Source organism: Bombina bombina, chromosome 1 (assembly GCF_027579735.1).
Source record: "Bombina bombina isolate aBomBom1 chromosome 1, aBomBom1.pri, whole genome shotgun sequence".
NCBI lineage: Eukaryota > Metazoa > Chordata > Amphibia > Anura > Bombinatoridae > Bombina > Bombina bombina.
In genome coordinates, this window is record NC_069499.1 from 1,229,900,798 (window position 1) to 1,229,917,011 (window position 16,214).

The following is a 16,214-nucleotide window of genomic DNA, read 5'->3' on the forward strand; positions in this document are numbered from 1 at the left end:
TTCTCCAAGCGGCATCTTCGATCTTCTTCCATCCGGAGCGAAGCGGCAGGATCCTGAAGACCTCCAGCGCGGAACATCCATCCGGACCGACGACTGAACGACGAATGACTGTTCCTTTAATCAGCCAATCGGAATTCGAGGGACGCCATCTTGGATGACGTCCCTTAAAGGAACAGTCATTCGTCGTTCAGTCGTCGGTCCGGATGGATGTTCCGCGCTGGATGTCTTCAGGATCCTGCCGCTTCGCTCCGGATGGAAGAAGATCGAAGATGCCGCTTGGAGAAGATGTTTGCCGGTCCGGATGTCCTCTTCTTGCCGGATAGGAGGAAGACTTTGGAGCCTCTTCTGGACCGGATTATGGATCGCCAACCCCCGCTTGGGTTGGATGAAGATCTTGGAGCCAGGACGGATCGGTGATACCTGGATGGTGAAGACAAGGTAGGAAGATCTTCAGGGGCTTAGTGTTAGGTTTATTAGGTTAGGTTTAGGGGGGTATTGTATGTTTTTTTTTACAGGCAAAAGAGCTGAAATTATTGGGGCATGCCCCGCAAAGGGCCCTGTTCAGGGCTGGTAAGGTAAAAGAGCTTGTAACTTTTTTAATTTAGAATAGGGTAGGGAATTTTTTATTTTGGGGGGCTTTGTTATTTTATTAGGGGGCTTAGAGTAGGTGTAATTAGTTTAAAATTGTTGTAATATTTTTCTTATGTTTGTAAATATTTTTTTATTTTCTGTAACTTAGTTCTTTTTTATTTTTTGTACTTTAGCTAGTTTATTTAATTGTATTTATTTGTAGGAATTGTGTTTAATTAATTTATTGATAGTGTAGTGTTAGGTTAATTGTAGGTAATTGTAGGTAGTTTATTTAATTATTTTATTGATAGGGTAGTGTTAGGTTTAATTATAACTTAGGTTAGGATTTATTTTACAGGTAAATTTGTTATTATTTTAACTAGGTAACTATTAAATAGTTCTTAACTATTTAATAGCTATTGTACCTGGTTAAAATAATTACAAAGTTGCCTGTAAAATAAATATTAATCCTAAAATAGCTATAATATAATTATAATTTATATTGTAGCTATATTAGGATTTATTTTACAGGTAAGTATTTAGCTTTAAATAGGAATAAGTTATTTAATAAGAGTTAATTTATTTCGTTAGATAAATATTATATTTAACTTAGGGGGGTGTTAGTGTTAGGGTTAGACTTAGCTTTAGGGGTTAATCCATTTATTAGAATAGCGGTGAGCTCCGATCGGAAGATTAGGGGTTAATAATTGAAGTTAGGTGTCGGCGATGTTAGGGAGGGCAGATTAGGGGTTAATACTATTTATGATAGGGTTAGTGAGGCGGATTAGGGGTTAATAACTTTATTATAGTAGCGCTCAGGTCCGCTCGGCAGATTAGGGGTTAATAAGTGTAGGCAGGTGTCGGCGACGTTGTGGGGGGCAGGTTAGGGGTTAATAAATATAATATAGGGGTCGGCGGTGTTAGGGGTAGCAGATTAGGGGTACATAGGGAGAACGTAGGTTGCGGCGGTTTACGGAGCGGCAGATTAGGGGTTAAAAAAAATATGCAGGGGTCAGCGATAGCGGGGGCGGCAGATTAGGGGTTAATAAGTGTAAGGGTAGGGGTGTTTAGACTCGGGGTACATGTTAGGTGCAGACGTAGGAAGTGTTTCCCCATAGGAAACAATGGGGCTGCGTTAGGAGCTGAACGCTGCTTTTTTGCAGGTGTTAGGTTTTTTTTCAGCTCAAACAGCCCCATTGTTTTCTATGGGAGAATCGTGCACGAGCACGTTTTTGAGGCCGGCCGCGTCCGTAAGCAACTCTGGTATCGAGAGTTGCATTTGCGGTAAAAATTCTCTACGCTCCTTTTTTGGAGCCTAACGCAGCATTTGTTTGAACTCTCGATACCAGAGTTAATTTTATGGTGCGGCCAGAAAAAAGCCCGCGGAGCATTAACAGCCCTTTTACCGCCGAACTCCAAATCTAGGCCTAAGTTTGGTGTGCCTTTTAGTTTACAGTAAAATTGATGAAATTTACTACAGAAAGCAAATGGCTCTTCCATTGGGTGGGGAACTACTGTGTCTAAAAATGATGTATCTGTTAAATCCACAGCAGTTAGTTCTAACAACATGTTAGCACGTGTCTCTTTGTCAGCCTATAACCCATTCTGCTGTAAAAGCTGCAGTGCTTTACTATAGTATGCTGGCAGCCAGAACTTAAATAGATAACAAGCAGTCTGATCATCCAAGCTATACTGTGCTACATGTTGCTCAAAATTAAATATACTATGCAGGATATGCAATTGTGGGTCAAATGGTGGAATTAAATCTTTTATCTTCCTAGCATACTTTTTATATGGATTTTCTGGTGCACTAGTCAGCACAGAGGGAGTCTGTACACTCTCTTCTCCAATAGTCTGACACCCTGTTGTTTGTGGACTTTCTAATCTATCCTGGCACATGGTAGAAATAGTTTTTTTACAATTTGCATTGTCCAGCTCTATTGTAGTATTTACAGGAAACAATGGCAGTAGCTTGGATTTACCTTCTCCTAATGTATCTGTTGTTATTATAGCATTTCTTTCTTTCTGTGAATGTTCAACTACATTCTCTGTCTGGCTAGATTCACTTTTGTGACAAACACCATGCTTTTCTTCCTTAGCATAATTACTGTTTACAAATGTATCTTTTTCTGATAAAACAGGAGACAATTCTAACCTTTCCAATGCACATTTGTACTGTACAATAAGTTTAGCTAAATTACCATTATACTTTAATTTCTTATTCAACACAGACTTCTTAATTTTACAAACAGCATCCTCAAATTGTTGCAACAAATCATTAAATGATTGTAATGCATTTAAATTATCTTTACACACATATTCAATAGTACTATTATTTGCACATCTGTTAATAACTTCCTGCTCACCTGCTCACAGGACCAGTCCAGAATTCTTGTTTTGATATAGCCTTCCAGTGCGCTCACGTCTGAGTCCTGCCACAACTGTTGCTTGTACTGGGTTCCCCAATAGTTTGTCTTCTCAAAAAAAAAACTGGAACGCTAACCTGCCTGGCTTCACCAATGTGAAAAAGCCCCTTTCCTAATATTGGGTCAGTGACTTAAATCTGTGTCAGGCTTTTCCTTTATATACCATTTACCTTATTTAAAGAATGATACTAACACCAGTCTTATAAAAGGATGAATTTATTAAGTTACAGATCTATACATGAGTGGTGAGAGAAGCGTCTAACATACAAGGCTTTATTCTTCTAATCTATCTACACTATAATGTGTGCATGCAAAGGAAGATGAAGTCTCTCTGTTACCTGGATGTATTTGTCCTTCCTTTTTCCTCCCTTTCAAGCTGCTTCTCAAAACATATTTATAGCCAAACAGCCACACCATGAAGACTGTCCCAGCCAATCAAATCCATTCATCTTCTGGATTATAACAATTCATCTGTTGAGTTAACTGCCTGTAGATGTCGCTGTGGTCCAAGAAATGAGTTTTCCTAATGCCACCTGACCTTTGTGACCCATCTCAGGAGTGACCTTATCTGAGTCCCTTTGAAGATTTATGATGCCATTGTCCTGTCCTGTGTCCTTTTGAAGCTTTATGACATTTGATTTTCTATCCTCAGGAAGGAGCGCAGGTCTCACCTGTCTTATCTACATTGGTAGCCTTTGATCCTTCTGTACAGGCCTTGGGGTCGAGTTACTTGATATTATCTCTTGGAAACTAGTTTATTCAATAGGGTTAAGCTTTACTTACTATAGCAAAATGTGCTTTTCCAGTTATACAGTTATTACATATAATTTCCAGTTATACAGTTATTACATATAATTTCCAGTTATACAGTTATTACAGTGTCCATTTAAAGGGTCATGATTCAGGTAGAGCATGCAATTTTAAACAACTTTCTAATTGGCTTCTATTATCAATTTTTATTTGTTCACTTATCTTTTGTTGAAAAGCAGGAACGTATTCTTAGAAGCCTGCCCATTTCAGGATAACTATATAGCAGCCGATTTGCAAGAATGTTATCCATTTGCAAGAGCACTAGATGGCAGCACTATTTCCTGCCAAGTAGTGCTCCAGATGCCTACCTAGGTATCTTTTTAACACATAATAACATGGCAACAAAGCAAATTTGATAATAGAAGTAAATTAGAAACTTTTTTTAAATTGTGTGCTCTGTCAAAAGTTACCCAAACCGCTGCATCCAATGCGTATCGCAAACTCTCATAAACTGAGATTACACCCAAAATGATAATTTATACATTTTTAACCTTTACTCTATGCAAATATTTCTTAATACTGTGCCTATTTGGTGATGTGTTGCGCCATTATACAAAAACAGGTTTACTGCACTATAATTCCACCCTTACATCCGTCCTTGACAATCTGGCCCCTCTTACCATAGCTTGGAAATCACACACTCATCCTCAGTCCTGGCATACTCCTCTAACACAGTACCTACACAGATGTTCCTGTACTGCTGAGCGGCACTGGAGAAAATCTCGGAGTTCAAGATGAATTTGTAATGAAGAAAATCAGCTGAACTCCTACTATTCTGCCCTTAATCTCTATAAGCAACATTACTTCTCTACTCTTATCTCTAATCTTTCTTCAAACCCAAAACGTCTCTTCTCCACTTTCAATACTCTTCTCCGCCCACCCCACATCCTAATACAACTTCTCTGTCAGCTCAAGACTTTACTAGCCACTTCAATAACAAAATTGACTCCATCAGAAACTAAATCAGCTCTCAACATAATTCCATTCTCTCACCCCCTCAAACGCTTGCAACCAACCACAACCCACAGCCATAAACTTAGCACTTTCTCCCCTGTTACTGAGGAATAAGTTTCAGGACTTATACTGCGCTCTCACCTCATTACCTGTCCCCTTTACCCTATTCCCTCACAGCTACTCCCCTCCCTCTCTTCTACCCTTACACCTATACTCACACACATTTTCAACCTCTCCCTCAGCACCAGTATATTTCCCTCATCTCTGAAACATACACTGGTCACACCTATCCTCAAAAAAACATTCCTTTGATCCAACCTCCCCATCCAACTACCGCCCTATTTTCCTCCTCCCTCTTGCCTCAAAGCTTCTCGAAAAACTAGTATATGCACGCCTATCCCATTTCCTTACATTAAACTCCCTCCTTTACCCACTGCAATCTGGGTTTCATCCCCATCACTCCACAGAGATAGCAATCGTTAAGGTTACCAACGACCTACTTACAGCAAAATCAAAAGGCCACTTCTCTCTGCAACCTTTGATACTGTTGACCACCCTCTTTTGCTCCAAACCCTCCAATCCTTCGGCATCTGTGATACAGCCCTCTTGTGGTTCTCTTCCTACCTGTCAAACCATACCTTTAGTGTAGCCATCTCTGGGGCCTCTGCCCCATCACCACTTTCTGTCGGGTTACCGCAAGGCTCTGTCCTCGGTCCCTTACTCTTCTTAATCTACACGTCATCATTAGGTTCCCTAATAAAGTCCCACAATTTTCAATATCATTTGTATGCCGATGACACCCAAATCTACTTCTCTGCACCAGACCTATCTCCTTCCTTGCTAACCTGTGTCACTAACTGTCTTTCTTACATCTTTTCTTGGATGTCCTCTCACTACCTCAAGCTAAATCTCTCCAAAACTGAGCTCCTTATTTTCCCTTCTTCCAAAATCTCCACCCCCAATCTCTCTATAACTGTCGACAACTCCATTATTACCACTACCCCACATGCCCGATGTCTCTGGGTCACATTTGACTCAGATCTTTCTTTCACTCCTCACATTCAGTCCTTGGCTAAAGCCTGCCACTTCCACCTTATAAACATCTCTAAAATTAGACATTTCCTTACACAAGACACAACTAAGATTTTAATCCACTCTCTCATCCTTTCCCGCCTCGATTACTGCAACTCTGTCCTCTCTGGTCTCCCCAGCTGCCGCCTAGCTCCTTTACAATCCATAATGAATGACTCTGCCAGGCTCATGTTCCTTACACGTCGCTCTTCATCTGCTGCACCTCTCTGCCAATCCCTTCACTGGCTTCCTCTTGCCTCCAGGATTAAACACAAAATTCTCACTCTGACATACAAAGCACTCAACTGCACTGCTCCCCCCTACATCTCAGACCTTGTCTCCAGATACTCTCTCTCCCGTCCCCTTAGCTCTGCTCATGACCTCCTACTCTCTTGTTACCTCATCACACTCCAGTTTACAGGACTTCTCCAGACTGGCTCCCATCTTAAGGAACTCTCTGCCTCGCTCCACAAGACTCTACCCTAGTTTTGAAAGCTTCAAGCGCTCCCTAAAGACTTTGCTGTTCAGGGATGCATACAACCTACACTAACCTTTCTTTATACCATTTCCTCTCCTCCATTGCTATCCCCTGAACCCCCTTAGCATGTAAGCCTAAGAGCTAGCCAGCTGTTTGCAGATCACCTCAAGAGCTGACTACAACAGTGCGACTCTTGGCAGGGCCCTTTACCCGTTTGATCCCTGTAATTGTTTTGTTGTACTCAGCCTTTGTTTATAGCGCTGTGGAATCTGTTGGCGCTCTACAAATAACCAATTATAATAATTAATAATATCATAACTTATTTTTTCATTTTAATGTACAATATTTTTTTAATAAATTTTGTAATAAACAATAAGATACAAACAATGGGAACAATAGAGTCCAAATTAAACTTTCATTATTCACATAGGGCAAAGTTGCTTTGTTTTAGTTAGCCTTTGTTGAAGCATAAACCTATAACATAAACATTGCTGCAAACACAGCTGCCTGATGGCTAAACACCTGAGCTCACCTAGGATTATTCTTTAACAAAAGATACCAAGAGAACTACACATATTTGATAATAGCTGTAAGTTGTTTAAAAATTGCATACTCTATCCCTTTAACCAGTGTACAAACTAATGATTCAACAATAATCCCCAAAACCTTTAACATAAAGGGTTTCAATTCAGCCTTAGTTTTCATTGTTGTTGTAAACTGTGTTAATTGGTTGTAACATAAAACATCTCCATAGAGTGTAATGGAGATACTTGTTTTTACCACCACTTCACCACAGCAATGGAGTCTAGGGGGCCGATTTATGAAGTGTCGGGAGGACATGATCCGCTGTAGCCCGACATTGATAAATGCTGAGAGCATACGGTGTCTGCATTTATCATTACACAAGCATTTCGTGTGAAATACTTGTGCAATGCTGCCCCCTGCACATTTGCGGTCAATCGGCCGCTAGCAGGGAATGTCAACCTCAGAGGTTGCAGATGAGTTAAGGAGCAGCTGTTTCTTAACTTTTGTTTCGCATTTGCAGCATGATAATTCGGCCCCTAGGCCTTAGTGAATGATATTATAACAACAATTACGACCGCATTTCACTTTTTTATGGAAAATTGGAGAAAAAAAAATAAAACACACATTTATGCAATGAATGACAATGTTTATTTTAACAGAATATACATTTTATAATCAAAACTGCAATCATCAAGTTATTTGGGAATAGAAAAATGTCATTATTTACATATAGCCAAATAATTCACTTCATGCTTTAACAAAAATAGAAGCTGCAGTTATCACAGTATTATTTAATGCCCTGAGTCCTAAATGTATGGGCTGTTTAGCATTACCCTCCTCTTGGTTTGTTAATGGCCTAAAAGTTACAAACCCAGTGTATACAAACATGACACACAGAAACAAGAAATACACAAAATATCTTGCACATTTTCATTTTTACCACAGTTCCAGCTATGATAAACTCTAAAACAAAAAGACAGATGTAAAAGATAGAAAACTATATAAATAGGAAGAAGAAAAAAGTTGGCATTTTATAGTGCCTTTTTGTGATTTCTCTGATGTCTGAATTTTGTGCTAAAAATTGAGAAGTTTATACTGACACATTAATGAAGTAGCTGCTACTAAGTAAAAAACACATTAATAGCGCAACAATGCTATAATTGAGATCCTTGTTTGTAATACAGCTCAGTAAATATAGCCACCAACAATCTGCTGTCACAAGTATTTTTGAATGATGGCGTTATTTTAATCAAGCTTGATGTTTCACTTTACTGCAGAGCATTAAAAAGGTGTAAAATTATTCATGTTATGAAACTGAATATAACATTCATTATTCAACAAATTCATTTTAAATTTTAATGGTACACTAAAGCCAAAATTAAAATTTCATGATTCTGTTAGAGCATAACAACTTTCCAATTTACTTCTATTATCTAATTTGTTTCATATTCTTGTCATCCTTTGTTGAAAAACAAATTTAGTTAGGCTCAGGAGCAGCAAAGCACCACTGGGAGCTAGCTTCTGATTGGTGACTGGACATATATGTCTCATGTACAGCCAGCTCTCAGTAGTGCATTGCTCCTCTTTCAACAAAAGATACCAAGACAATGAAGCAGATTTGTTATAGAAGTAAATTGGAAAGCTGTTTAACATTCTATGCTCTAAATCGTGAAAGAAAATGGTTTAATTAATGTCCATTTAGTTTTAGCAGAATTTGATATCCCATGTAGTTATTGAGGGGGAAAAGCTGAAGCTGTGATTTTTGCTATTGACATTACATAATCATATGAGTCATTTGGGATTTGAAGGGGTTTCTAAACCTTCTTAGGCTATTAGTAATTCCTTCTATGTTTTCTTTCAGGGTTGCTTTCTCCCCTACTCCCAAACCCCGTTTCTTTTTGTAATAAAATGTTCCATTAGAAAACTGGCAGAATGCCCTTAGCTAGATCATGTATGGCGTATGCAGTTCTTTTTGAAATGTGAGAATGTGAATCTAAAACATTAATAGTTATAGTTAACTGGATTCTAGCCAGGAACCTATGGATATTCATACATTTGTATTGTATAGCTATTCCTGGTACCTGTGTAGACACATTTGCAGAGGTACAGAACAGCAACTTCAATTTACGGTGCATATGTGCTTTGCAAATTGGTTTAGAGGCTTTCTATCATGAACTGAGGGGCAACTGATGTCTGCTGTAAATTAAGAGATCACCATACTATGCTTGTTGATCCAGTAGTATTAAGAGATTTTCCTGTAAAAGGTAATATATAGATTTAGTTTTGATGTAATTCCACTTCCATATTTATGTAAATTATTATGGCCAATACTTTTTTTTATCAAAGATGGCTGCCCCAAATTTTGAATTTAAACACAAGTGATCATTTTTATCTAAGGAACTGACATATATACACATAGGAAATCAGTATTTGCCTGCAGTCAATAGTCACTCATGGCTCATTTTTTTCAAACATCTTTGCTATCATTAAAAAAAGGTGATCACAAGAGAGACAATGGGAAAGAGCAAATGAGGGAAATGTGCTATAGAATTGACAAATGGGTCACCATAGTACGTGGTCAAAACCTGTGGCATTAAGACAGAGTCCCACTGATCTGATTAAACTTTATCATTAATACATTTGTTTTTTCAAATCATGTATAATTTTTAATGCGGTCGTTGCTTAAGTTTAAAATGGCAAAAAAAAAAACACCAAGTATAAATACAGGACAAGAATGTATTTGCATTCAATGGAGTCACATAAGAAACACATTAAATTAGCAGTTTGTTCTGTGGGGTGATGCGTATTACTGGTGGAGTCTCTTTCATCCAATTTGCACATTTAAAGGGACATGAAACCCATATTTTTTCTTTCATGATTTAGAAAGAGCATGCGATTTTAAACAAATTTCTAATTTACTTCATTCTCTTGAAATACATTGCTGAAAAGCATATCTAGATAGGCTCAGTAGCTGTTGATTGGTTGCTGCACATAGATGCCTCGTGTGATTGGCTCACCCATATGCATTGCTATTTCTTCAACAAAGCATATCTAAAATTAGAAAATAGAAGTAAATTGTAATGCTGTTTAAAATTGTATTCTCTATCTGAATCATGAAAAAAAAATGTTGGGTTTAGTGTCCCTTTAACAGGAGAACTTTTGGTCTGGTCCCATTCAAATAGACAGTACACCCAGAAAATCCCAGGCCACTCTCTTCTGTATAAGATGTGTACAGTTAATTTCAGAAGCCTGTTTTGGCCTGTGTATATCTAAAACTATATCTAAATTTGGATGGTTATTTGCGTTAAATTGACTATTGATTGATTATATAATTTGTTAAAAAGTAACAATTTGGGTTACGGCACATTTTAGATGATTTTAATGTTAAAAAAAAAATCAAATAGAAATCTTTTCCATATACATAAATTATTTAAAAATAACACAGCAACATTAAAAACAGCTCATTATGTGAGTTTCTGGTGTTTATTGTAGGAAATTCTGTAATGTCAATAGGAAAAATAATTAGATTCAGATCTGAGTTTTTTTTTTCTTATTGTTGAAGACACACTTGGTAGTAGTTTAGTAGAGATATATGTACATCAACCAATTGCTGAAGTATTTTTGCAGGAGCATTAGAAAATTCACGTGCATAATTTATACAGTTTTGGTTACATGCAAGAAATGATCTAATAGAATATATGAATGAGAAACCTAATGTTAAATATTTAAAAATACCTGCCGCAATATACATAAGCCCGTGTTAAATGACAAAAAAAAATAATCAAAAGATAAACTATAAAAAAAAAACGATCCTGTATTTTCAACAAGACCACACTGGGTATTTTGTTTCTTTAAGTTAAAGTTTCATTTTATTCAGATTAGACAATTTGAAGTGAAGTTAACTCAAAGGTGCAAAATATATTTTAGAGCGCTCAAAAATATGCCCCATACAATTAAAACAGATTTAAAATTACAAAATATAGAACACATATCTTATCATTTTATGATTTTTTTTTTTATTACCTGAGATCATTTATTGGTTGAATGAAAAAAATATATATTTGTAGGGAAACAAGCTTGTTTAGACTTAGATTTTTTTTTTTAATTATCACACAGACAACTGATTTTTACATATTATACACTATTTTTTATAATGGATTGTAATTGTTGTTTAAGTAGTTCTGATTTTGGAATTTAAGAATATATTTTAAAATACAAATTATGTTACGTTATAGAAAAAATAAAAATGTCTATATAGGAATCACAATGCAGAGAGGCACGACACAACTTATCCAATGTTGACTTGTGAAAAATGTATATAAAAATACCAAAAACACAAATACTGACTCAATGTAGATTAGATCAGTGGGAAAGTTTTCAACTTTTTCTACAGAGTTTTCTATTAAAGGCTATAGGATTTTGCGCAGTTTAATGCGAAGAGTAAAATTTTAACAACTTGCATACAACTCGGTTTGTACATTGTTTTTTTATTATTTTACCAAAAGCACACATAGCTGCAATGTCTGTTTTGAGTTATTTCTCAGAGTGGTATAATCAGGAATGCAGTATTGATTTCCTACTTCAAAGTGGTTTATAAATATTCTATAAAATAGTAAGCAAGCAAGGTGACGATATCCTTTATAAATGTATTGCATATAATTTTCCTATTTTAAGGTCTCATGTGCCAGGTGTTTCCTGATGCATTTTCCCCCTAGAAGACACTAATCCTGTCACTTAATCTCCTGCGTCCCATTGTGCAACACCACAATCAAACATACTTTTTACAGTTATTCCACTACACAGCTTTTCCAATCAATATTTGTCCTTTTATCTATAAGTGTGTGCCAGAGAAACAAGAGAATGGCTTTAAGGGTTAAAAACATGATAAAAAGTGCACAGACTGAAGGAAAGTGAAGAAAAAAATAATATGAGAAACGTATGTCAATGGGCTGAAAAGAGAATACTGTTGATTATATACTCACTTTTAATAAGTGACCGTTTTGAATATACCTGCAATACTCCTCAGTACTAAAAAAGTGCAGACCCAGAAAATAAAAAGGTCAAACCCAAAAAGCACTGGTTTCGCCTTATGGTAGGAACATCTCACACCAACCTCTGTGTGGCAATTCTTTGGCAGCCAAGATTTAAGATAAAGAATAATCTGCTGTGCTTGAGAGAAAATAAATAAAACTATTAAGCTTTATAAAAAAAATAAAAATAAATACAGATCCCCAAAATGAATTTAAGATCTGTCTTTGGCAGCCAACAAACCGTAATGTCAGCATTAAACTTTCATGATTCAGACAGATTATGCAATTTTAAGAAACTTTACAATTCACTTATATTATCAAATTTGGTTTGTTCTCTTGGAATCTATTTTTGAAGTGTAAACTAGGTAGGCCCATAGGTTATCAGGAGTGAGCATGTGTGGAAAATTTCTTAAAATTGCATGCTCTAACATATGAAAGTATAACTTTGACGTTTCTGTCCCTTTAAGGCAAATCAAGAAATCCACCTTTAGTACACAGGTCTTCATTTTCAGAGGCACATACACACAATTATAACTTACTTAAATCTATATAAAAATTAGGTGAAGAAATTGGTAAATTTAAAATTAGAACTATTGCGTTAAAACAAAGAAAGGGGTTGACAAATTTATGTAAAACCGAGTCATCCAGAATATCATGGGACTAGTCACTTTTTTTTAAATGGGCTATGGAAAGAATTTGCATATAAATATATATGTGGTTCTCTGGATTTTTCAATCCCTGGCATAAATTATACTATAAAAATTGACTTCAAACATGGTTTTCCATTAAAGAACAGTTTTCGGTTAGAAATAAACATAAAATGTGTATTACTAATTTTTATTTAAAATAGAGTTAAAGGGACAGTAAAGTCATAATTAGACATTCATGATTTAGACAGAGCATACAATTTAAAACAACTTTACGATTTACTTCTAGTATTTAATTTGCTTCCTTCTCTTTTTATCCTTTGCTGAAAGGTTTATCTAGGAAAGCTCAGGAGCAGAAAATAACCTAGGTTCTAGCAGCTGATTTGTGGCTGCATATCTATACTGATTGTTATTGGCTTACCCATTTTTTCAGTTAGAAGAAACCAGTAGTGCATTGCTGCTCCCTCAACAAATGATACCAAGAGAATGAAGCAAATTTGATAATAGATGTAAACTGGAAAGTTGTTTAAAATTGTATGTTCTACCTAAATAATGAAATAAAATGTTTAGGTTTAAGAGTTTGTGTGGCTTACACACTATAGCAAATGCTTTCAATTCTTTAAGAGTACCCATGTTAAATGTGAAAAGGCAAAAAAAAAAAAAAAAGAGACCTCTACAAATTTCTGAAAATGTATTTGCCACAGATGTATTAGTGCCACCGTGACCAATAGCTATTCAGGTAATGTTCCAGGATTCTGATTGACATATTGAAAAGAAATGACAAATAAATATATATTTTTCCCAACTGAAAAATATGCAGTGCAAAAGATCATCAATAGTATTACTCTTATGGTATTTTATGAATTTTTCCCCATAACCACTGATGAATAAGACTTTGCATAGTCCACAAGAACCATATTTCATGTTAATGGAGCAAGCTGGTTAAACACAGTCTGCATATGTTTCAAGAAGATACAAGATAGGTATTTTTGAAGAATAGAATGTGGAAAAAAGGGAATTCATACATTTTGCTGAGCTGACATTGTTATCTTGATGCTTGTTCAAAATGTTTTATTGGAAATTTGAAACTGGATAGGCTGACAGAAGATTAAATGGCTTCCCTCTTTCTTGATCAAGACACATAGGTCAAAGAGGTATTTATTCAAAGTCACATTGATTCTTCTCCACGCCATAGTAAAAGTAATTGGGAGGATTATACGAAATGATCCTACTCCACTTTATCCTGTTTCTGAAGCGCTCTTGGCTTGATCCCATTTCTCAAGAATATGCTTTTGTAAAAGTTATCACTTATGCTCTGTGGCAAATAGTTTCCTATGAAGTACAGAAGCCATACACGCTTTCCAGCAAAATATTTCACACTTGGATTCTCTGATAGAACAGCATCTGTAATGCTGTCTATTACAGGGCTGAAGTCCGAGCAGGCTGTATCTCCATGTTTCTTGAACAGGTCTTGGGTTTCTGAGATGTATTCCTCTCCATAAGCCTGTAGAACCTCGCTGGGTAGGTTGGCCAGGAGCTTTTTGTGCTGGCTCTCCCAATGAGCCCTGTTATCATGGGCACCTAAAAGTCAGTATAAAAAGTGTTACTATGAGACCAGAACAATATTTAGGACATAAAACATAAAGTAGACTAAAAAGTATATGTAATTATTATTGTTATTTATTTTACAACTAGTAGTATACTTCAGGCAGGTGTGTGTTATCAATAAGGGTATTACAAACTCTGAAAGTCACTCAATAGTATTGACAATTAAAACAGAGCTGCAGAGAGTTGGTGGTGGGGTTAAAAAGGTGGGTGGCAAAGGCAGCACACATGAAAGTTTTTTTTCAGTTAAATTTAAATGCACCAGTTTTCATGCACATTAATTTACATAGAAACAGATTTTGATGGCAGATAAGAGCCATAGGCCCAGCAGGTCTGTCCGATATTTCCTAAAATTATAAACGTATCTTGTTCAGAGAATAGCCTTATCCCAGGCATTCTTAAAGCCCCCTGTAGTGTTTGTCATTACCACCTCTTGGGGAAGTTTATTCCATGAATCAATCACCCTTTCTGTAAAGAAGTGCTTCCTCCAATTACTCCTGAATCTACTTCTCTTCAGCTTGAGATCATAACCCCCATGTTCTTGAATTTTTATGTAAAATGCTCAGTCTCAGCTTTACTAAGCTCTATAATATACTTGAAAGTTGCTATCATATCAACTATTTCCCTTCTCTCTTCTAAGCTATACATAAGATAATTGAGCCTCTCGTAGAATGTTTTATTTTTTAACATTTTGGTAGCCCTCCTTTCCACAGATTCAAGGTTTTTTTTTTTTTAATAGCCTTCTGAAGATATGGCCTCCAGAACTGCACACAATACTCAAGATGAGGCCTAACTAATGATCAGTAAAGTGGCATAAGAAGAACCTTATTATTTCTGCTGCAAATACCTCTACCAATACATCCAAGCATTCTGCTGGCCTTACTCGCTGCAATACTACATTGTTTGCTAAATTTTAAATCATGTACTGTCTGATGCAAATGAATGATGCAATATACCATAAGTTCTCCTGATTGGAGAGATGTGATGTTTAAAAAGACTTAAAAATACATCAATCTATAAAGATACGAGTCATTTACCTAGTAGGGAAGAGGGTTATAATAAGAATGTACAAACTAATTTATTCTGCTTTCTATGTTGGCCTAGGAAAATGCTGCCTGTGTCTAGGGCAGCAATTTTTAGGGGCTAGCACATTTTAATGAGTAGTATTATGCCATGATGTCTTCCAACAACTGTTCTCCAAATTATTTATTTGAATTACAAATTAGTAATCTCAGATTGTCTAGTGGGGGGTGTATAAACTTTCCATGAATCTGTGACTTCCAGTTATGGGGAATATATTGCTGTGCATGGTCCAGGACACAGCACAAAACCTACAAACAACCCTGGCACATTACAATGTGTTTAACCCATTTGTAAGGGCTGCTGTATCCTTTACTTCAGCTGTCACAAGGGCTTCCAGGTCTGTAGGAGCGGTGAGACCAAGCTATTTCTGTATACCTCACTGTTGGCTAGTCCAGCTCTCCTATAATCCTAATATGTACTGAGTATTTCTTCCCTTCTCACCTCTTTGTAAGATTTCACATCCAGCTTACATTGATTTGCAGAAAGAATACTATGTATGCTATAGTAGAAGATTATGCATGTCTTTTTATTTATCAATGGCAAATACATGATCAAGGTGCTTAATTGTTAAATTATGCAATATCTTTGCAATTCATTTCTTTCTGCGGTGTATGTTCGTATGTTCCTATGTAAAGATACGTTATATTCTATTTTAGGGTAGATGTAGTACAGATTAGGTGTACAAAGATAGTCACTATTACATTTTCATGGTTCAGAAGGAACATTTAATTTTAAGATACTTTGATTTTTAAATGTACTTGTTCTCCTGGTATCCTTTGTTGAAAAGTATACCAAGTTAGGCTCAAAAGCAGCAGTGCATCAATGGTATCTAGCTGCTGATTGGTAGATACACATATGCCTATTCTCAGTGGCTCACTAGATGTCTTCAGCTAGGTACCAGTGTACATACATGCACAGCACATTAGAGCATTCCTTTTTCTTTCATGTAATTAGCAAGAGTCCATGAGCTAGTGACGTATGGGATATACATTCCTACCAGGAGGGGCAAAGTTTC

The 16,214-nt window shown here is 36.4% G+C and overlaps 1 protein-coding gene across 1 annotated transcript in view; it reads right to left on the reverse strand.

Moving 5' to 3' along the window:
* Nucleotides 1-7,459: 7,459 nt before the first annotated feature.
* Nucleotides 7,460-16,214, reverse strand: part of HSD11B2 (hydroxysteroid 11-beta dehydrogenase 2) — a 69,540-nt gene continuing 60,785 nt past the window's right edge. Inside the window, exon 5 of the mRNA XM_053700560.1 lies at nucleotides 7,460-14,092. Within this exon, the coding sequence (XP_053556535.1) occupies nucleotides 13,740-14,092 (353 nt within the window). The 3' untranslated portion in view covers nucleotides 7,460-13,739. The remainder of the gene's footprint in view (nucleotides 14,093-16,214) is intronic.